This window comes from Dama dama, chromosome 33 (assembly GCF_033118175.1).
Source record: "Dama dama isolate Ldn47 chromosome 33, ASM3311817v1, whole genome shotgun sequence".
NCBI lineage: Eukaryota > Metazoa > Chordata > Mammalia > Artiodactyla > Cervidae > Dama > Dama dama.
Genome location: NC_083713.1, coordinates 7,845,207 through 7,867,039, shown reverse-complemented (window position 1 = coordinate 7,867,039; position 21,833 = coordinate 7,845,207). Strand labels below are relative to the sequence as shown.

At 50.9% G+C, this 21,833-nt stretch overlaps 1 protein-coding gene across 2 annotated transcripts in view; it reads left to right on the top strand.

Moving 5' to 3' along the window:
* Positions 1 to 21,833, top strand: part of MYO7B (myosin VIIB) — a 92,549-nt gene that overhangs the window by 55,245 nt on the left and 15,471 nt on the right. The window contains exons 20-31 of one of the 2 annotated variants that reach the window (XM_061135216.1): positions 3,593 to 3,677; positions 4,945 to 5,163; positions 6,228 to 6,398; positions 7,212 to 7,412; positions 7,547 to 7,714; positions 11,472 to 11,549; positions 11,696 to 11,823; positions 13,105 to 13,231; positions 14,674 to 14,793; positions 16,013 to 16,186; positions 16,815 to 17,042; positions 18,330 to 18,497. In XM_061135216.1, the coding sequence (XP_060991199.1) occupies positions 3,593 to 3,677; positions 4,945 to 5,163; positions 6,228 to 6,398; positions 7,212 to 7,412; positions 7,547 to 7,714; positions 11,472 to 11,549; positions 11,696 to 11,823; positions 13,105 to 13,231; positions 14,674 to 14,793; positions 16,013 to 16,186; positions 16,815 to 17,042; positions 18,330 to 18,497 (1,867 nt within the window). The remainder of the gene's footprint in view (positions 1 to 3,592; positions 3,678 to 4,944; positions 5,164 to 6,227; positions 6,399 to 7,211; positions 7,413 to 7,546; positions 7,715 to 11,471; positions 11,550 to 11,695; positions 11,824 to 13,104; positions 13,232 to 14,673; positions 14,794 to 16,012; positions 16,187 to 16,814; positions 17,043 to 18,329; positions 18,498 to 21,833) is intronic. The other variant, XM_061135215.1, reaches the window with a different exon arrangement.

The window sequence follows — 21,833 nt, the reverse complement described above, 5'->3', positions numbered from 1 at the left end:
CATGATTTGAATGTTTAGGGGTGAAGGGCAGAATCTACCAGTGTGTTCTCGACCGTATTTTGATTCTCCTTCAATTATCTTAGAAAACATATGGATTTGGGTTTATGAGGTGGTTGGTTTTGGAGGGAAGTAAAGAACCATCTTTGACTCAATTCCCTGGTCAGTAAATAGGTAATGCTTGAATTTCAGCCCAGGTTCAGCAAATCAGCCATATTACTGCCTCCCTTACCCTCACCATGTCCAGTGAAACTGAAAGTTGCTCAGTCGTGTCCCACTTTTTGCGACCCCGTGGACTATACAGTCCATGCAATTCTCCAGGCCAGAATACTGGAGTGGGTAGCTGTTTCATTCTCCAGGGGACCTTCCCAACCCAAGGATCAAACCCAGGTCTCCCGCATTGCAGGCAGATTCTTTAACAGCTGAGCCATCAGGGAAGCCCAAGGATACTGGAGTGGGTAGCCTGTCCCTTCTCCAGGGGACCCTTACCATGTTCAGAGGATTCTACAGATACCACGATGCTGTTCCCTGCTGTCCCACTGGCCTGTTACCAACCACAGGAAGGCGTGGAAACCCAGATAGGACAAAATAGGAGAAAGTGGCTGAGTCACAGGAATAGAGGCTGTGGGCACCTGTGAGAAGGGTCATGAGGCAGGGCAGTGTGGCTTGGAAGGCCATACAGGTGCAAGAGTCCCCAGTGGTCTCCAGTGACATTGTGGGGGATGGACTGCCCATCAAGGATGACTTCCTGCCCAGCCTCTTCTGACACAATACAGATGAGGGTGGGAATCTAGGCTTTCGACTGGGCATTTTCTGGTGTAACTGTAGGTGAGAACCACAGTTGTTTAAATAGTGTTTCACTGGAGTAGACTGGTTATCATCTAAAAGTTTTGTGTCTTGCTAAACTGTCCCTTTTCTGGTCTTTTTACTAGAGAGAGAAGGCTTTTCTTGGGGTTTTTTGGTCTGTTCCCATTGTCATTTCTGGATTTTCTACTTCTTCAGCTCCTAGTCTGGGGTTCATGAGACAAAAAGAAGCTCAGAGAAGTTACCACTGTCTGAGATCCTTAGCTTGTCTTCCTTCTCATCCTCCATCTTTCAGGGTCTTCTTCATATTTGTTTTAGGTATAATGTCTAAGGGTTTTTAGTCATAGTTAGCAGGAGAGGTAAGGAAAAGTATATTTACTCCATCTACCCAGAAGTGATCACTGTTGATAATTGCAGTGTTAGTGCTGTTCTGGCCAATGCAATTAGACAAGAAATTTTTTAAAAGATAGAAATAGAAATCAGGGTTTCTCAACTTCAATACTATTGATATTTATTTTATTTATCTACTTATTTTTGGCTGTGCTGGATCTTCATTGCTACACACACACTTTCTCTAGTTGTGGTGAGTAGGGGCTACTCTCTGGTTGCAGTGCAAGGGCTTCTCATCGCACTGGCTTCTCTTGTTGTGGAACACAGGCTCTAGGGTGCATGAGCTTCAGCGGCTGTGGTTTGCTGGCTCCAGAACACAGCCTCAGTGGTTGTGGCACATGGGCATAGTTGTCCCTCAGCATGTGGAATCTTCCCAGACCAGGGATTGAATTGATGTCCCCTGCATTGCAAGATGGATTCTTAACCACTGGAACCCCAGGGAAGACCCACTACTGACATTTTGCTTGGATAACTTTTTGTTATAGAGGGCTATCCTGGGCATGGTGGGATGTTTAGCAGCATCTAAACTCTACTTACTAAGATGCCAGTAGCATCCTCCTCCCCAACCCCCCAGTCATGGCAACCAAAAATGTGTCTAGACGTTGCCAAATGTGCCTGGGGAGCAGAATCACCCCCAGCTGGTGAGGACCACTGGTACGTCAGAAAAGAGACAAAATTTTCTTTAGACTATTCAGTTGTTTACTTTGGCCTTCTATTAGAATCATCATGCAAGTGTGTGTGCACATGCATTAAAAATATTACATGTGCAGACGTATATTCTTTGCCCACCAACAAAGATTCTGACTTAATTGGACTGGGCGGCACCCAGACATCAGTAAATATTGAAGTTCTTCAGGACATTTTTTTCTTGTTTTTGTCTCCCAGCTTTATTAAGGTGTAATTGACATACAACACCATATAAGGTTAAGGTGTACCACATCATACGGAGGCCTGGCGTGCTGCAGTCCATGGGATCTCAAAGAGTCAGACCTGACTGAGCCACATGATGATTTGACTTACATCCTGAAACGATTACCACAGAAAGACTGTTGCTGTTGTTTAGTCACTAAGTCGCGTCCAACTCTTTTACAAGCCCATGGGTTGCAGCCCGCCAGGTTCCTCTGTCTATGGGCTCTCCCAGGCAAGAATCCTGGAGTGGGCTGCCATTTTCTTCTCCAGGGGATCTTTCCAACCCAGAGACTGAACCTGCATCTCCTGCATTGGCAGGCAGATTCTTTACCACTGGGTCACCAGAGTTATTATTGTATCCATCTTCTCATATAGATACAAAAAAAAAGAAATCTTTTTTTCCTTTTGATGAAAATCCTTCTTAGGGTTTGCTCTAACAACTCTCATATGTACCATAGAGCAGTGTTCACTCTAGTCACCACGTGAATTTCATCCCTAGCAGTTAGTTATAAGTGGAAGTTTGCACATTTTGATCACCTTCATCTAAACCCCTCTGCCCCTACTTCGCGAGAGTGATTTTTAATATGATCAAGATCTACTGTTCTAAACCTAAGAAAATATCCTGAAAAATTATTAGAAGTGATAAGAAAACTCGGCTAAGTGTGGGAAGAAAGATACAACCATATGCACCTCTGACTCTCCAGAGGCCAGGTTTCAGATCACCCCTCCATTTTCAGCTCACTTCCCTTTCTGTTGGAGGAGGGCGTGGCAACCCATTCCAGCATTCTTGCCTGGAGAAAACCACGGACAGAGGAGCCTGGCAGGCTCCAGTCCACGGGGTGGCACGGAGTCGGACACGACTAACGTGACTTAGCACTAGCACTTCCTCCCTGTGGAGGGAGCAGTCAGATGGCCCTTGCCAGGCTGCCAGCGCCTAGGTGCTGCCCTAGGTTTGACCTGCCCCCAGAGAGGCGCTCTGGTACTAAGATTTCTGACCTGATTTCGGTAGACTCCTGGGCTAGTGGCCAAAGGAGGGGGCAAGGAATAAAAAGTTGGAAACCGGTTTTATACCTTCATAGATCTTTGGGGGCAGTGAGGAAATTATTCCTCCTCATTCTAAAAACTGGACTGTCCTCGGAATTCCCTGGCAGTCCAGGGGTCAGAGCTGCACACGGCCACTGCGGGGGGCACAGGTTTGATCCCTGGTCAGGGAACTAAGATCCCACTTGCTGCATAGCATGGCAAAAATAAATAAATAAATAAAAGATAGAAGATAAATTTCATAAATAAATAACAGAAACTAGACTGCCCTCATTCACAAATTTATTTGTTGGCAGTAGATTTTTTTGTTCCTAACCTATCTTTCAGCCTATAATGTCTTCTGGAAAAGAAATATCACTTGTATTCATTTTTACCCGAATTTTGTTTTCTCTCTTCCCTTCAAAATCGGTTTCCCCCCACCCCCACCACTGATTTGCATTTCCCCTTCTAGGGAGGAGTTCCTGAGGCAGAGGCGGGCAGCTGTGACCCTCCAGGCCTGGTGGAGAGGCCACCACAGCCAGAGGAACTTCAAGCTGGTAAGAGAGCTCATGTGGGAGGCGGAGCCTGCAGGAGCAGGGGACACCTGTCCAGTTAGAACAAACATGGACACTTGTTTATGAGTGTGAGACATTTATTTATGAATGTGAGTGCTGGGGCAAGGGGCACCACCGGTCACAAACCTCAGCACCCCACACTCTTCTTAGCAGTGTCAGGTCACATGTTTGCGGGTTTCAAGTGTTCTCCTGCAAGATTTGAGGCATCTCCAGAGCTACAATGAGATGTCCTGCTCTGAAATGAGATGGTGGCTACTTTTTTTCCCCCCAATTTGCAGGCAGCAAAAGAAGTTAACAGATTGATTATTCTCTGTTTCAAGAACTTCTTCCAAATTTTTTCCTTGACCACAGGTACTGCTAATGAGTGTCTGCTAAGCAAACAAACCAGAGGCACCTGCAGCATGCCCTGCTGGGCCTCCTTGACTGCTTGCCTTGGTCATGGCCGTGACTGTGGCTGAAACACGCAGATGGAAAGGCTACATGGGGCCTGTTGCTCTATGTGCATCATTTTATTTATTATTAAACCGACACTATTTGTCATGGATCTGAGACAGAAAGAAATTAAGTCATTTTCCCAAGAGCATGCAGTCAGTAAGCTGCAGAGCTGGAGCTGAGATGCAGGTCTGTGTGACTTGACGGTTGTAAAATGAAGCACGACCCCACACAGACAGCACGCACCACGGCTGGTCTTTGAAAAGCCAATAGAAGTCAGCCCAGAGGCTCAGAGACCTCTGTGGCCCAGAGTGTGTTTGCAGCATAGAAGTGGGTACTCATAGTTTATTTTTTCCTCTTTATTTTCAAGCTCCCTGTGAAGGGTTTGCTTGATGGAGCAGGCCAAAGGCCTCCACCTAGGTTCACAGCTCCACAAGAACTAACTGTACTTGGCTGCAGGTGTGAAAAGCAGGACCTCTGCAGTCCTGCCAACCATGTGACTTCCAGCCCCATTCTCTATCACTAGCCATCAGGAGACCATTCTACCATTTATGCCATTTTGAAGTATTTCTTTAGCACCAACTTCATGCCAGGCTCTGTTCTAACTGCTTTACAAGTATAACTCATTTAATCCGCTTGTGCTTATAAGTGTGCAAAATTTTAGCACGAGCACTTTGCCAAAAAGCGTGTATCTATAAAGCTAATTTGCGAGAACACCTTGCCTCTCACGCTCTGTCCCCTCGGGAAGCCTTTCTCTACTCTGTGCCCTGCCAGTCCCAGGCCCTTCTGAGTGTGTACACCCTTCTTGCCTCCACAGATCCTCCTGGGTTTTGAGCGTCTGCAGGCCATTGCCCGGAGCCATCAGCTGGCAAAGCAGTACCAGGCCCTGCGGCAGAGGATGGTCAAGCTGCAGGCCCTCTGCAGGGGCTACCTGGTGCGCCAGCAAGTCCAGGCCAAGAGGAGGGCTGTGGTGGTCATCCAGGCGCATGCCAGGGGCATGGCTGCTCGACGGAACTTCAAGCAGCAGAAAGTCAATGTAGGTGGTCACTGCCCTCTCAGGCAGGTGGGAGGTGGCTGGGCCCAGACGAGGGAGGGCAGTCAGAAGGAGTGGGCAGCAACATAAGACCATCATCAGACACTCCTGACCCCTCTGGGTCCAAAGTTACTACTGTAGTGGGCCCCCACCATGAGGCACACCCAGCTCATACCCTGGGTGCTGAGAATGCAGCCTGGGAGATGGATTATCTCAGTCTTATCCCTGGAATCTGGAACTTGAGCTCTTTGGTCCCCTTCCTTTAGCTTTGGGATGATTTCTCAGCAGCACTGATCAGCCCCCAGGAAGGCTTAGGAAACCAGGGTCAGCTGAGCTGTGGGAGGCCACAGTTCCACAGAGGAGGGTGGAGGTGCCTGATTCTTGGGCGGGCCTGATTGCTTAGGGCAGAGAAATACCAAGAGGCAGGAGAGATGGGAGGGCAGGGGGCAAACAAATGGCACTGAGATGTATATCCCTGCACTGTGACATTTCACCCGTGGGTGGTCCCATTCCCTCCATCCAGAGAGTAACCAAGACTCAGCCTCACTCCTCAGAACTCACTCATTGGCAGTGGTGATAAAGAAGGGGGGCTAGGATGAAATTCTCTCCTGCTCCATAGATAATACGGGTCCTCTGAGCACAGTACTGGTACAGTGGCCAGAGCAAGAAAGAGTGCAGAGCCTCAGACATGTCAGCAGATGCTCCTACACCTACATGACCCTGGACGAGCAACAGACCGGGCAGGCCAGGGCCCTCTCCCAGGGGAGCCTCCTTGCTTTTAGTGAAGGGACCATGTCAGCCTGAGTGGGTTTTGCAGCTAGGTTCTGGGAATCTTGTGGGGTTTGGTGTGGTCCCATGTGGGGACAAGCAAGCATCTCCCTTCTTTACATCTCTGAAACAAGAAGCCCAGGCTGGTTGATCTCCAGTCCCTCTAGCTATTGAAACCTAGGATTTTAAAGGGAAATGTATTGATTTGGACAAATATGGCAGCAGGTTTATTCAGCTTCGTAAGGGGCTTGCCCCAGCTGGGCTGGTGGTAACTGTGGCCCCACGGGGTGTCTGTGCAGGTGCCTCTGGTCATCCCAGCTGAAGAGCAGAAGAGCCCAAGCACTGTGCCCAAAAGGAAGCATAAGTCCATCTACGACACCATCACCGACACAGAGATGGTGGAGCAGGTGTTTGGCTTCCTGCCTTCCCTGACTGGTGGGCAGGATGGCCAGGCTACACCACACATTGAGGTAAGATGGGCCCTGGCAGCCCAGCATGGGATCTTGTGGGGTGCCTGCCCAGTCCCAGCCCTCAGCCAACCTCTAGGCTTTACTGAAAAGCCACCACTTGGCTCGGGGAGTGAGTTCTGTGGTCGTGGGGGAAAATGCAGAGAAAAGAGGAGGGAGGGTCTCTGTGGTCAGACCCTTTCAAGTTAAGGAGCTGTCTTACCTGCGAGGCTTCCTAGAGCCTTTACTGTGCAAATGTTCTTGGGCTTTCAACTGGGCAGCGTTTCCCACCTGTATCTGGCCGCCATCACAGAGCATCTCATTGGCTGCTGCTCTGCAGAATGGGACCTGCGGGATCGAGGGTGGGGAGCAGAGCAGGAGGATTGGGCAGAGAGGCCAGGTCCAGGGCGGTCCTGTTGACTCTCACTGCATCCTTCCAGGTGCTCATGCCTGCTCCCCCAAGCTCCACCCACCCACAAACCATCTGTGTTGTGGGGGCAGCTGGGCACATCCCCCCTGGAGGAGCGCCTAAGGGAGGAGGCAGGAGGCAACAAGGAGTGGGGGTGTCTGGGGAGCCAAGGTCTACAGGAAGAGGGCTCTGAGGGCAAGCTGCCAGGTACCTGGGGCTCTCACACCAAGGCCCATCCAGCACTTGGCAGCCCACCAGGGATGCACTGAGAGTGTGGGCAGGGGGAGGTCCCCAACACAAGGGGAAGTGGGTAATTCTGCACCCTGTCACTAACCAAGCAGGCCCTTCTTGGGGCTCTTTGGCCCCCCAAGATGCACACACTGGCAGATCACATCTGAGTGGAGAGTGGACCCTTGTCTCTGTCCCAGGATCTGAAAGAGATGACCCAGAAGCTGCCTGAGGTTGACCTAGACATGGTCCCCATGATGGAGGAGCCTGAGGATGACCTGGCCGAGTACACCTTCCCCAAGTTCGCCGTGACCTACTTCCAGAAATCAGCCAGCCACACACACATCCGGCGGCCCCTCCGATACCCTCTGCTCTACCACGAGGATGACGCTGACTGCTCGGTACCTGGTCCCGTGCTTTCTAGTGGCTCAGGCTTCCCGATGATTCAGCGGGAGCCAGAAAGGGGCAGGACGCCACGGGCTCTATGCTGCATGGAGCTGGGTTCCAAGCGGGGGCTCTGTCTCCGTTTTCCCAGGCTGCCCTGGCTGTATGGAGCATCATCCTGCGGTTCATGGGCGACCTTCCAGAGCCAGTGCTCTTCACGAGGAACACCCTGCGTGGCGGCTCAGTGATGCAGCAGATCCACAATGCCCTGGGCAAGGACAGCAGCACCCAGCCTCCCCAGCACAGCAGATCAGCACAGGTGCACCATGAGGGCGGTGCCAAGGGGAGACACCCTCCCAGTGTCCCCAGGCCCAGGGCCTGGAGAAGCTGGGCCAGAAAGGGGAGGCACAATGTGGAGTGAGGATCACCCCCTGGACCTAGGGTCCCCTAGGGACCCTTAGGGTTTTCAGTCTTGAATTGCACTTGGGAACTCATGAGTCAGGCATTATACCCAGGGCTTTGTGAATTATACAGTCATTATTGGAGAAGGTCCCCCAGGCACTGAATACTGGGTTTGATTTAGTCAAACTTGGTACTTAGTCACTCAGCTGTGTCTGACCCTTTGAGACACCATGGACTGTAGCCTGTCAGCTTCCTCTGTCCATGGGATTCTCTGGGTAAGAATACTGGAGTGGATAATCATTCCCTTCCCCAGGGCATCTTCCCAACTCAGGGATGGAACCCAGGTCTCCTGCATTGCAGGCAGATTCTTTACTGTCTGAGCCACCTGGGAAGCCCGTCAGGATTCAATTGCGTAGACCAGGAATAATAACAACAATTGTTACCGACTGTCAACATGCTGTGTGCCGGTCGCTTTTCTTCACTTAGTTTCTAGATGAGCCATCCCTACAAAGTAGGATTATTAAATTTATTGTAGCTGAAGAAACTGAGAAGTTAAGTGACTTGCCCCCAAATCACAGTGAATACGTGTTACACAGCTGGGCTTTGAATCCACTCCACTGAATTCAAAGACCCAGCTGTTTACCCGTATTCTACCCTGCCCTCTGATGAAAGGCTGTTACATCCATTTTTGGTCAGAAGTCCTTCCTAAGGCCTCAGTTTCATGATGTCATCTTAGTGGAATTAACCAAGAATAGTTCAAAGGAATGACAGAGCAGTGACAGCACTTGGGCCCACCAGCAACAGGAGCCCCACAGCGGCCTGTAATTCTCACACCAGTTCCAATGTATATGGGTTTTTTCACTGAAAATTCTCAGCACCAGTTGGATGTCCTAAAATTCAACTCAGGTTGGGTACTATCTGCCTAGAGATAGTGTCCATTTCCACAGATGAAGGGCCCGGTCCTTCTAGATTACTCCCACTTTAATGCAAGTCCAGACTGGTCTTTATTTGCTGACCACCTGGCTTGAATCAGACATTCTCACACCTCCTCCTTGGGTTTGATTAATTTGCAAGAGCAGCTCAGAGAATTCAGAGTAACATTGCACTTACTAGCCTACTGGTTTATTATAAAGGATACAAGTCACTATAGCCAGATGAGAGACAAGGCATGAAATGCACAGGGACAAGATATGAAAAAGATTAAGAAACTTGCATGCCCTCTCCAGGTCCCACTCTTCCCAAATCTCCATGTGTTCACCAGCCTGGAAACTCTCTGACCCCTGTCCTTTTGGGTCTTTACAGAGGCTTCACTTCATAGATATGATTGAATAAATCACTGGCCATGGTGCCAGCTGAACTGTTTCATGCCCTTCCCCCTCCCCTTGACCACTAGCCACCAGCCCCCATCCTTCAGTTCAGTTCAGTTCAGTCGCTCAGTCGTGTCTGACTCTTTGCCACCCAGTGGACTGCAACATGCCAGGCTTCCCTGTCTGTCACCAACTCCCGGAGCTTACTCAAACTCATGTCCATTGAGTCAGTGATGCCATCCAGCCATCTCATCCTCTGTTGTCCCCTTCTCCTCCCACCTTCAATCATTCCCAGCATCAGGGTCTTTTCAAATGAGTCAGTTCTTCACCTCAGATGGCCAAAATATTGGAGTTTCAGCTTCAGCATCAGTCCTTCCAATGAATATTCAGGACAGATTTCCTTTAGGATGGACTGGTTGGATCTCCTTGCAGTCCAAGGGATGCTCAAGAGTCTTCTCCAACACCACAGTTCAAAAGCATCAATTCTTCAGTGCTCAGCTTTCTTTATAGTTCAACTCTCACATCCATACATGACTACTGGAAAAACCGAAGCTTTGCCCCCATCCTTAGGGTTTTCTAAAAGTCACCTCATTAACATAAAAAGACATCTTTATCACAGGTGATTCCAAGGGTTTTAGGAGTTCTGTGCCAGCAATGGGGACAAAGACCAAGTATCTATTCCTTATTATAAACTGAAATATCACAAGCCCCCAAACATCAGGTGCTCAGATAGCAGAGCAACTGTACAGACATCTAAGTGGGTCTGCAGCCTGGGGTCACAAGGTCAAATCTGATCCAGAGGTTACATGGAAGTTACCCAAGCTCAAGCCCTGACTCCCTGACCTCTAGAGATGTGAACTCTGCCTAGTGTAATGGTCATCCATTGCTGTGCTACAAATGAACCCCTAAATGTGATGGCATGAGACAGCCCACATTCATTACCTCAGACACTTTTTGAGGATCAGGAGTGGCTTAGTTCGTTAGTTCGGGCTCCATGTCTCTTATGAAGTTGCAGCCAAACTGTCACTTAAAGCTTGACCGGGTCCACAAGATCTGCCTCCGAATGGCTCCCTCACATAGCTGCTGGTGGGAGACCTCAGCTCTGGCACCCGGGCCTCTCCACCGGGCTGCCTGAGTGTTCTCACCATTTGCTTCCTCCATGACGAGTGACTTAAGAGAGAAAGCAGGAAGGAAGCTTCATTGCCTGAGTGCCATAGTGGGTGAGAATGTCAGGAAGCAAGGGTCACTGGGGGTCACCTTGGAGGCTGGCCACCACTCAGGGAGGGGACATTGAGAGGTGGCCGAGCCACCGGCACCTCTGGAAGGTGGTCACAGTGAGCACTGGCTTCCCAGAGTCAGATCTCAAGTGTTCCTTCTTGCACATTTATTAAGTGTGCGTGCCCCCAAGGAGGAGCAGTGGGCTTAGTGAGCCCTGCCCACCCTCGCTCACCGGCTAATGTATTTTAAACTTGGTCCCTGTGTGGCAAACCAGTTTTAGCCCAGCCAGAAGCCAGTGCCCACTTCCCAGGTGGCACTAGTGGCAAAGAATCTGCCTGCCAGTGCAGGAGATGTAAGAGGCACAGGTTCGACCCCTGGGTCGAGAAGATCCCCTGGAGGAGGAAATGACGCCGCCTCCAGTATCCTTGCCTGGAAAATTCCATGAACAGACAAGCCTGGCAGGCTCTACAGTCCATGGGACGACAAAGAGTTGGACACAGCTGAGCAACTGAGCACACAGCATGCACACACGGAAGCCCGTGCCCAGCCCCAGACCTGGGCTCATTGCAGCCCAAGCCCAGTCCCAGACTGAGCTCTGATTTTGGCAGCAACTTCTCATGACACCATCAGGACAGGCTGTGATCCCTGCCTATGGAGACCATCAGATCCTGATGGCTGGGAGTGGGCCTGGGCCGCAAAGTCTAGGCTTCTGATTCTCTAGCAAAACTCTGACCTTGCAGTGGGCAGAGTGTATTCTGGTTCATCCACCACGTTGTCACAGAGAATGACTGTAGCCTGCGGCTGTCCTGGGCACCTGCGTTCAGACCCAGCCCACTTGGCTGGTGAGAGGTCCAGACTTTGGAAGCAGAGCAGTCCTGAGCCCTCCCAGAGGACCGGGGTCTGGCCAAGCGGCTCCTGTCCAGGTTCTCACGCCCTCTCGCCTGTTTCCCCGCCCAGCAGTGAGGATGGTGGTGCACACCCATCAGTGACGCTGGCTTGGTGGACATGAGAGAATGCACGGTGCTTTACAAGTCAGCTTGGGAAAAGGCTCGGGAGCTAGAGACGAGCTCCACCCCAGGCGGATCTTGGGTTAGATTCGGAGGTGCTGCCCAGGCTTCACCTTCCCTCAGGGGCTCTCTCCCTCCACAGAGGCCAAGCCGCAGGGACAGAGGGACCAAGGACATCTCCTCCATGAAGCTGAAGCGATCCTCCTGGGTTACAGGCCAGGTAAGCCCAGGGCCAGGGCACCCAGGCTTGCTCCCAGCTCCGCTTCCCACTGGCCATCCTGCTTGTGTTCCAGGCTTTCACCCAGTTTCCTTCTTTGCAAATGGAAGCAATCTTAGCTGTCCTGACTGCCATCTTTGGGTTTCAAGGTGGCCAGCCAGCTGAATGTTGGAGAAGAGGCATTTGAAGAGGACGGCCCCATCTCAGACCGACCCATGTCCAACCTGGAGAAGGTGCAGTTCATTGTGGGCTACGCCATCTTGCGTCCTGGCCTCAGGTCAGTTCCCACCCCCATCGCGCCCCCTGAGAACACAGCTGGTCACTAGCTCTCAGCCCAGGGCCCCATCCCTAACCTGCTCCCTACCCTGGAGCCTGCAGGCTGGCTCTCAGGACAGCAGACGTTACAACAACCAGGGGTTCTCTAATGCTCTGCATTAAAACCCCTGGGTAAAACACAGTTTTAGGAAGACAAACTCATCATGGGTTGTTGATTCATCTTATAACCAGCTTTACTTCAAGACCCTGTAAATGGGCAAGTTCCTCATTTATTCTATACATGTTTTGCTTTATATACAATTTGCTTTACAGAAATTGTGTTTTTATACAAGTTTTAAGAACTATGTATACTGCTTACAAAGACTACTGTATTTCAGGGGTTCACATATTTTAAGTTATTACTCATATTTTTAACCAAATTCAAGGAATTTGAGTCATTATTTTTTTCAGATTTTTTTTTCTACTTCACTCTCCCTCTCTTTTCCTTTGAACTCTAATTAAATCTATAGAAGACTTTTATATTGTCTGTCACATCCCTAAGGGTCTGTTCATCGTGCTTTCTTTTTTCCCCTTCTGTTCTTTAGGTTAGATATTTTCTATTAATCTGTCTTCATATTCACTGATTTTTCTTTTGTCTTCCCCAGTCTGCTGTTATACCCATCCAATATTTTTTAAAATTTCAAATATTATATTTTTCAATTCTAGAGTTTGCACTTGACTCTTTTTTTAAAAAATGGTTTCTGTTTCCTTGCCAAGATTTCCTGTTTGTTCATTCACTATGAACATAATGTCCTTTATATCTTTGATCATAGTTATGGAAATTTTAAAACCTTTCCTGATAAATCAATATTTGGTTCATCTTGGGGTCAGTTTCCATTGACTGCCTTTTCTCTTGAGAATAGTCATGTTTTCCTGTCTCCTCATATGTCTGATACTTTATTATTATTTTCTCAGTAGCTTAGTATTTTTGAGTTGTTATCTTAGACATTTGGGGATGATATGTTTGAAGACTCTGGGATCTGTTACATTCCTTCAAAGACTTTTCATTTTGGCAGGCAATTAATTTGGTTGAATTCAAACTCTGTCTCCCTGTGGTAAGCAGCAGCCGGAATCCCCGTGCAGTTATTTTAGCCTTTGCTGCGCTTCCTGGAGTCTGCCTCAGAAATGTGTAGATCAGGGGTGAGCCAGAAATTTAGGGAGATTTTATATACAAAATATAGGGCTCCTCCACTCCCCCAGAGCCAGCCGCCAGCCTGGACTCCCAGCACTCTGTGTCTTTCAGGGACGAAATTTACTGCCAGATCTGCAAGCAGCTCTCAGAGAACTACAAAACAAGCAGCCTGGCCCGGGGTTGGATCCTGCTCGGCTTGTGCCTGGGTTGCTTCCCGCCTTCCGAGAGGTTCATGAAGGTGGGGAGGGGCGGGGGCAGGAGCTGCGGGCGGGGGCAGCATGGGCCGGCCCCGGGACCTGGAGCAGATGGAGAAGCCCCAGCCTGTGGCCTGGTTCTCCTGCTCCTGCAGGCCAGGATGGGCAGCAGTGCCTGGCCTTCTTTGGGCCTCAGTTTCACGTCTGTGAAAGAGGATGCTCCTCTGGCCCCTGATCAGGATCTGCAGGGCCATCTCACCTGGGCTCCGTCACCAAAAGACAGTGAGGTGGTGGATGAAATGGGCATTGAAAAGACAAAAGTGTTTGAGGAGTCGGCACCAACGAGAGGCTGGATGCAGCATCTCCCTCTAGGCCTTATAACAAACAAGAGAGGTGTTTCCAAGTGTTGGAGGCCCCAGGCTTCACGACTCTAATACACCTTTTGGTTCTGAATATAAAAGTAATATGTAGGGGGGATTTCCCTGGTGATCCAGTAGTTAGGAGTCTGCTCTTCCACTGCAGGGGGCACAGGTTCAATCTCTGGTTGGGGAACTAAGATCCCACATGCCTTGCAGCCAAGGGTGGAAAAAAAGTAATGTGTAGGAAATGTAAGAAGTCTAAATAGAAAACAAAAGTCATCCTCACACCCAGAGGCAACTTGCATTACAGTTTCTGACCTTTTGTGGTGTGAGAGAGTCATACTTGTGATCACACAGAAAACAATCTCACTATCTCTCATGCCTCCAGGGACAGCAGGAAGTCTGATCACCCTGGCCATCTGTCCTGGGCCACCTTTGACACCAGTAAATCATTCCAGGCTGCATCTTCTCAAAGAATCTCTCTGAGAGACGAAAAACTTTTCAACACCTTGTTTCAACATCTCATCGAACATACTTTGAACATCGGCTCTCCTGCAGCTTTCACTTATAAGCGTCTTCTCATGTCATAAACTGTCCCCAAATGGCAGCGCTAATGCCATTTGTTAGAGTTCCTAATGCATATTCCATTTGTTGATGGACATTTAGGATCTATCTTCCAATTGCCCATCACCATAACCACCACTATGATTAAAAACTATATATCTACCTTTACCAAATTATTTTTACCTTTACCAAATTAGGTCAAAGAGTACACACATTTTAAAATTATGTACTATTTAAAACATATTGACAATGGCTGCTCAGAAATGTTGTGCAACTGATACTCCTCATAGTGTAACAGCCCCATGTTAATGCACCTTTGCCACCACTATTATCATTGTTAGCTTTTTTCCAGTTTTATTGAGATATTATTAACATATAACATTGTTCAAATGTAGGGTATACAGTGTTGTGATTTTATATAGGTGTATATTGTAAAATGATTGCTAAGTAGTACATCCATCATCCATAATTACAATTAGTATCATATTCTAGAATCTGGACAGTAAGTAGAAAGTGGCCTCTGTTCTAAGTATCTTCATGCCATTGCCTTCCTCATCCACCAGTATCTGCTGAACTTCATCGGTCAAGGACCAGTCGGCTATGGGCCCTTCTGCGCTGAGCGCCTGAGACGCACCTGTGCCAATGGGGTGCGCACAGAGCCCCCCTCCTGGCTGGAGCTGCAGGTAAGGGCTTGAGGGGACGGGAGGCGGCCAGTGTGGGGTGGAGGCGGCCCCCATGACTCCTCCAGCACAGCTCATGGGGCTGCCAACAGGAAGTATGTGCTCTGGGCCCCTCCCCACTCTTCTGGGCCAGTGGTCCCTGGGAGCCCCACCTGGGGTTCAGCCTCCCCAGGCCCTGTATTGCAATCCCTGGGTCGGGAAGATCCCCTGGAGAAGGGAATGGCTACCCACTCCAGTATATTTGCCTGGAGAATTTCACGGACAGAGGAGCTTGGCGGGTTACAATCCATGGGGTTGCAAAGAGTCAGACAGGACTGAGTAACTAACACTTTCTCTTTCACTTAGGGCCCTTCTAACTGAAGGGGAAAATCAGTCTTAGTTCCTTAGTTGCAGGGTGTGAGTGGCTGCTAACTGCCTAAAGCTTACCCCTCCCAAAGACACTTGCATTTTATATGGTCATCCAAGGTTGTCCACCTAGGTGGCATTCTAGTTTGTGTTACCTGTGAGTTCTTGCAGGATCCTCAGGGACGGTACTTCAGACACAGGTAAGGTCTGGCCCCCACTGTACCCGTGGCTCCTGGAAGGCACTCACGCTCTATGCCCTGTGGTGCCCTATACCAGGACACAGAGAGCACCTTCCACCAACCCTGTCCTGTTCTCACTCTGCCACCAACATCCACAGGACTTCCCTCCTCCACCTTATCTTCCTGCTCTGCCCAGAAGCCGTGGAGTTGAAAGTGACCTTGCTGCAGCTATGTGGCCTGTGCTCAAGCCCTGCTGCACACAGAGAGTAACAGTGGCTTCCTCTGACCCAGAACGTCCCAGAGGGCAAGACTCAGACACCTCCGAGAGCTGTTTGATTTTCTGTGATCCTGAGTCACCCAATGTCGCCAAAGCTCAGGGAACTCATGTTAAAACGGGGCCTTCCAGTACAGGCTGCCCGCCCCACTGGCCCGGTGCTTAAACAGCTCTTGCCCTGGCAGGCCTCTCAGCTCAGCAGCGATGTCTGTTGGCCAGGACTTCCTAAAGAGCTATCCGAGCTGGGCGGGGCTTCAGAAGGCCCCGCCTCCCAGAACCCAAGGGCATGCGCCAGCAGGGACTGTGGGTTGGGAAGAGGGGCTGGTGGGCCGACTTCCCATCGCAGAGTTCCAGGAGCTCCAGCGCAGACAGCTGAGCCGAGGGGCCTCCTGGGCAGAGGACCTGAGTCTTCGTCTGTCCCCAGGCTGTCAAGTCCAAGAAGCACATCCCAATCCATATCACCTTGGCGACTGGAGAGAACCTGACGGTCATGGTGGACTCAGCCTCAACGGCTCGGGAAGTCTGCCTGCACATCGCCCGCAAGCAGGGCCTCAGCGACCACCTGGGCTTTTCTCTGCAGGTCGCCGTGTATGACAAGGTACTGGCCAGGGGTCCCATCCACCGCCCGCCTCCTTCACACATGCAGAGCAGCACCAGCCCTTGTATCATGGCAGCCTGGGCACCACTCACCTTCCCAGCTGCCAAACACAGATGCGAACACAAACTCCCACTCACAGACGTGCCTCCTAACCAGGCAGCCTGCCCCCCCTGGCCCAACACTCACACACTCAGCCTAGTATCTCACACACACACCTGGAAGGTCCCCTGCTGTGCCTACATCCTGCGCCAAGCCCCCCCACCCTGGGGAGCTCAGAATCCCATGCATCCATGTGGAGGTCACACCAGCACTGCCCCACCCTGAACCCCACATCGTCGCCCCACCCAGATGCCCTGATTCCCACGCTCAGAACCAGGTATACACATGCCAGTGAATCAAGGCATTCTAACCCAGTCACAGGGCTTGAGCCTCCTGTGAGAGGGCCCGGCAGGGGGAAAGTTCAGGGGTGTTTAGGGGTGAATGACAGGCCATGCCCAATGGGGAGGAGTCTGAAGGGTTCCTGTACTTTTGATGTCCACACCTCCACATGGGTATGGCAAAGGCAGGTGTCCCTGGGGAGCTGACACGCAGCAGTCGCTCACCCCTGCCGCCCTGATTCTGGTCTCAGTTCTGGTCCCTGGGCAGCGGGCGTGACCACGTGATGGATGCCTTGGCCCAGTGTGAGCAACTGGCCCGGGAGAGGGGCGAGAGTGAGCGCCAGGCACCATGGCGCGTCTACTTCCGGAAGGAGTTCTTCACCCCGTGGCATGACTCCCAGGAGGACCCGGTCAGCACCCATCTCATTTACCGCCAAGTCCTCCATGGAGTCTGGTTTGGCGAGTACCCCTTCGAGAAGGTGAGGGGACCACAGCTCTCAGGGCCCCAAAGACCCACCTCTCAGACAGCCTGGGGAAGGGCCCTGTTTCAGGGCAGGGACTTTGGGACAGAGCGAGGGCAGCTGGGCTGTGGGCACCAGGCATGTCCCTGGGGAGGCCATGTGGATCATGGAAGGCAGGAGGCTGAGGGAGAGGAGTGGGCCCAGATGCATCTGCGAGTACAGGTCCCTGAGGCCCTCTGGGAGCAGCTCTCCCTGCCCGGTAGCCTGCATCTCCTCCTCCAGCCACAGGTTCACTCAAGCAGCAAAGCCCACCCCCCACTTCAGCCCCAGGCCCACCTAGCCTCACCACAGAAGCTGCTCATGGGGCAGCAGGGCCTGGGGGTCAGGAACACGGCCTTGGAACATTAGGTCACCTCTCTGAGCCTCTGGAAGGCGCAGTCACCAGAGCTTTCTGTGTGGTTGTGAGACCTCCTGGGCAATGCTGTGCCTGTTCAGCGGGTGCAGCCCTCCCTGGGCCTGAATCCAGAGGATACGCTGGGGACTGGAAACAACTGTGGCCGTCTTGGAGGCCTGCCTGGAGCAGGGCAGCGGGCAGGGAGAGGTGGGGGCAAAGGGGGCGTGGGGTCAGAGGGCAGGCAAATAGATGGCTGGGCAAGGTTTTGTCTCCTGGGAAAGAACAGGGCAGCTTGGTCCCTGTGGGGCTCCTGGAGCAGGGAACCTTCTGTGTGCTGGGCATGCTAGTGACTTACATAGGCTCCCGCCCGCAGGAATCCCAGCAGAGGCTCTGTAGGAATGGTAGGGAGGTCACCTTTGCTCAGTGAGGACTGGGGGAGACAGGGTAAAGGCCTTATCCACATGTGAAGGACAGGGAAGCCTGGTGTCCTGCAGTCCACGGGGTCACAAAGAGTCGGACACGGCTCAGTGACTGAACAACAACACTCACCTTACTCAGACAGCAGTGCTGGGGCTCCACCCAGGCCCCAGAGCTCAATCCCACACACTCACTGGCTTACGAGGGCTGAACAAGGAACATACAAGACACCCACCTTGTCCTCCGGCTGGGCTGCTGGGAGACTCCAGCCTGCCAACAGGAGCACAGCCCGTGTTGGGCCCAGTCGGGGCACACAGGGGCTTTGCCATATTGGGAGAGGGGCAGGTCCTGCCTAGCAGAGGTGGCTGCTCACCTCTGCTGGTGGGGGCGGGGGGTGAGGTGAGAGCTCAGCAGGGGCCAGGCTTCCGGGGGGAGAGTGGGCTCGCACATGCACACCCCACCCCAGCTCCCGCATGTGTCCCTGGGCGGTGCAGGAGGAAGAGCTGGTGGAGCTGCTGGCCCAGCACTGCTACGTGCAGCTCGGCGCCTCGGCCGGGAGTCAGGCCATCCAGGAGCTGCTGCCCAGCTGTGTCCCCTCCAAGCTGTACCGGACCAAGACCCCAGAGAAGTGGGCCAGCCTGGTCACCACCGCCTACGCCAAGGTCAGCCTCCCAGAGCCTGTGCACTCCGGCGATGCAGCTCTTTTTGGGGGTGGCGGGCCCCTTGGTACATAGAGGGACTGGAGATCCCATTATGAGTCCCTACTCACTGAGGGGATGGAGACTAACCTCCCGGTCAGCATAGCCCTATGTCTTCAGGTTTAAACAATCTCGTTCAGGTTCACCCCTCCCCCCCACAAGGTGGCGTCTTGGCTGGTCTGGGCAGCGCAGTCCTCCACTGGTCTCTACTACGGGGTCAATCTGGGCCCTGGCTTTTGGGTGCAAGAAGGCATCCTCAGCTGCTGGCCGTGAGCACACCCTCACCTTGGCCCCAGTTCTGCCCTGGGCCTTCACGTCCTCTTGCTGGGCCCTGAATGCCCGGTGCTGGCCTGGACAGCAGGGAGGGCTGCCCCTCCTCTACCCCTGCTTGGTCAGCCTGCGCCAAGTGAAAGTGGTTCCTGGAGGCTCACAGCCTCTTCCCCGAGAAGACAGTCGTCTGACGTGGTCCCCCTGCTTCTTTTCCCCTCCCCACAGGGCTGTCCCAAACCACCCCTGCGTCAGAGCCTCCCTCCTCACAGGCTGCTTTGCTCTGCAATGGGTCCTGAGGGTGCAGAGTCATCTCTGAGGGCTGGTGGGCTCCATGCTGCAGCTGCTACTGCAGGAGAGCTGTGCATGGGGTGAGGGGGGTGGAAGCGGGAGGATAAAACCCTTTGGTGAATGCTTGTGTGTGTGTTAGTCACGCAGTTTTGTCCGACTCTTTAACACCCTATGGACTGTAGCCCGCCAGACTCCTCTGTCCGTGGAATTCTCCAGGCAATAATGCTGAAGTGGGTAGCCATTTTCTTCTCCAAGGGATCTTCCCCACCCAGGGATCAAAGCCGGGTCTCCCGCTTTGCAGGCAGATTCTGTACCATCTGAGCCCCCAGGGAAGCCTTCCCCGGCTTCAATTACCCTGTTGCACTGGGAGCCAAGAAACAGCATGACAGGCAGCGGGCATTCAAAGGCAGTGCAGTGCTGGTTTGTCAGGGGTTGACAGCCTAGCTGCAGGAGATGAGGCCTAGGTGCATGGCTCAGATAGCAGGGGTTGCCTGTGTTCAGAGCGGGGCAGGGAGGATGACCAATGCCGTCTGCATTCTGGTCACAGGAAAGGAGGTGCTCAGAATGCTGTGCGTGTCTGCAATGGGGGAATGCAGCTTGCTTTGTCCTGCTCTTCAGGAATCAGAGCGCACACTGTGAGGAAAGGCTCCAAGGAGCCCTGCAAGAGAGAAGCCCAATTGTTCTACCTAATATTCCTCATACAAGCTTGACCACAGAAGCTTTGTTCCCCAAAGCGGTCACTATCATCCCTTGGGGACAGTCCTTGAACAGGAATTTGGGGAAGCAAACCTTGTGGATTAGTTTTGTCGTTTCCCAGCCTGAGTGGGTGTGTTTACAGGGGAGAGGCCATGGACTTTTTAGGGCTAGTACGAGGCAGAGGAGACAAGAGATGCACATGAACCCGAATGAACACGAGAAGAAGTGGCATCATCATTTTGGGACAGGGGAGATAGGGTGAGAGTAAAGAATTAGGAAATTTACACCACTGTTTTTTCCAAAGGGAGCATAAGTTTCACTGATTTTTTTTTCAGTAAACACTAAAATGTGGACATTACCAAATAAACCGGAAAACAAGACAAACAGAAAGAAAAAAGGGAAATCACCAATAGTATCACATCAAAGAGCTCATCCCTCTTAATGCTGTGGTACATATCCTTCTAGACTGCTTTGTTCACATGTATACAATTGACATGTATATATGATTGGAAGGCAAGAAACATGCTTTTTAAAAAAAATTTATTTTAATTGGAGGCTAATTACTTTACAATATTGTGGTGGTTTTTGCCATACATTGACATGAATCAGCCATGGGTGTATATGTGTCCCCCATCCCGAACCCCCCTCCCACCTCCCTCCCCATCCCACAGGGTCATCCCAGTGCATTGGCTTTGAGTGCCCTGTTTTCATGCACTGAACTTGGGCTGGTCATCCATTTCACATATGATAATATACATGTTTCAATGCTATTCTCTCAAATCATTCCACCCTCGGCTTCTCCCAGAGTCCAAAAGTCTGTTCTTTATGTCTGTGTTTTGCTGTCTCGCATATAGGGTCATCGTTACCATCTTTCTAAATTCCATATATATGCATTAAAATACTGTATTGGTGTTTTTCTTTCTGACTTACTTCACTCTGTATAATAGGCTCCAGTTTCATTCACTTCATTAGAACTGATTCAAGTGCGTTCTTTTTAATAGCTGAGTAATACTCCATTGTGTATATATACCACTGCTTTCTTATCCATTCATATGCCGATGGACATCTAGGTTGCTTCCATGTCCTAGCTATTGTAAACAGTGCTGCAATGAACATTGGGGTACATGTGTCTCTTTCAATTCTGGTTTCCTCGGTGTGTATGCCCAGCTGTGGGATTGCTGGATCGTATGGCAGTTCTAGTCATAAGGGATTTGATTTGATTTAGGTCATACCTGAATGGTCTAGTGGTTTTCCCTACTTTCTTCAGTTTAAGTCTGAATTTGGCAATAAGGAGTTCATGATCTGAGCCACAGTCAGCTCCTGGTCTTGTTTTTGCTGACTGTATAGAGCTTCTCCATCTTTGGCTACAAAGAATATAATCAATCTGATTTCGGTGTTGACCATCTGGTGATGTCCATGTATAGAGTCTTCTCTTGTGTTGTTGGAAGAGGGAGTTTGCTGTGACCAGTGAGTTGTCTTGGCAAAACTCTATTAGCCTTTGCCCTGCTTCATTCCATACGCCAAAGCCAAATTTGCCTGTTACTCCAGGTGTTTCTTGACTTCTTACTTTTGCATTCCAGTCCCCTATAATGAAAAGGACATCTTTTTTGGTGTTAGTTCTAAAAGGTCTTGTAGGTCTTCATAGAACCATTCAACTTCAGCTTCTTCAGCATTACTGGTTGGGGCATAGGCTTGGATTACCATGATATTGAATGGTTTGCCTTGGAAACGAACAGAGATCATTCTGTCGTTTTTGAGATTGCATCCAAGTACTGCATTTCGGACTCTTTTGTTGACCATGATGGCTACTCCATTTCTTCTAAGGGCTTCCTGCCCACAGTAGTAGATATAATGGTCATCTGAGTTAAATTCACCCATTCCAGTCCATTTTAGTTCGCTGATTTCTAAAATGTCAACATTCACTCTTGCCATCTCCTGTTTGACCACTTCCAATTTGCCTTGATTCATGGACCTAACATTCCAGGTTCCTATGCAATATTGCTCTTTACAGCATCGGACCTTGCTTCTTTCACCAGTCACATCCAT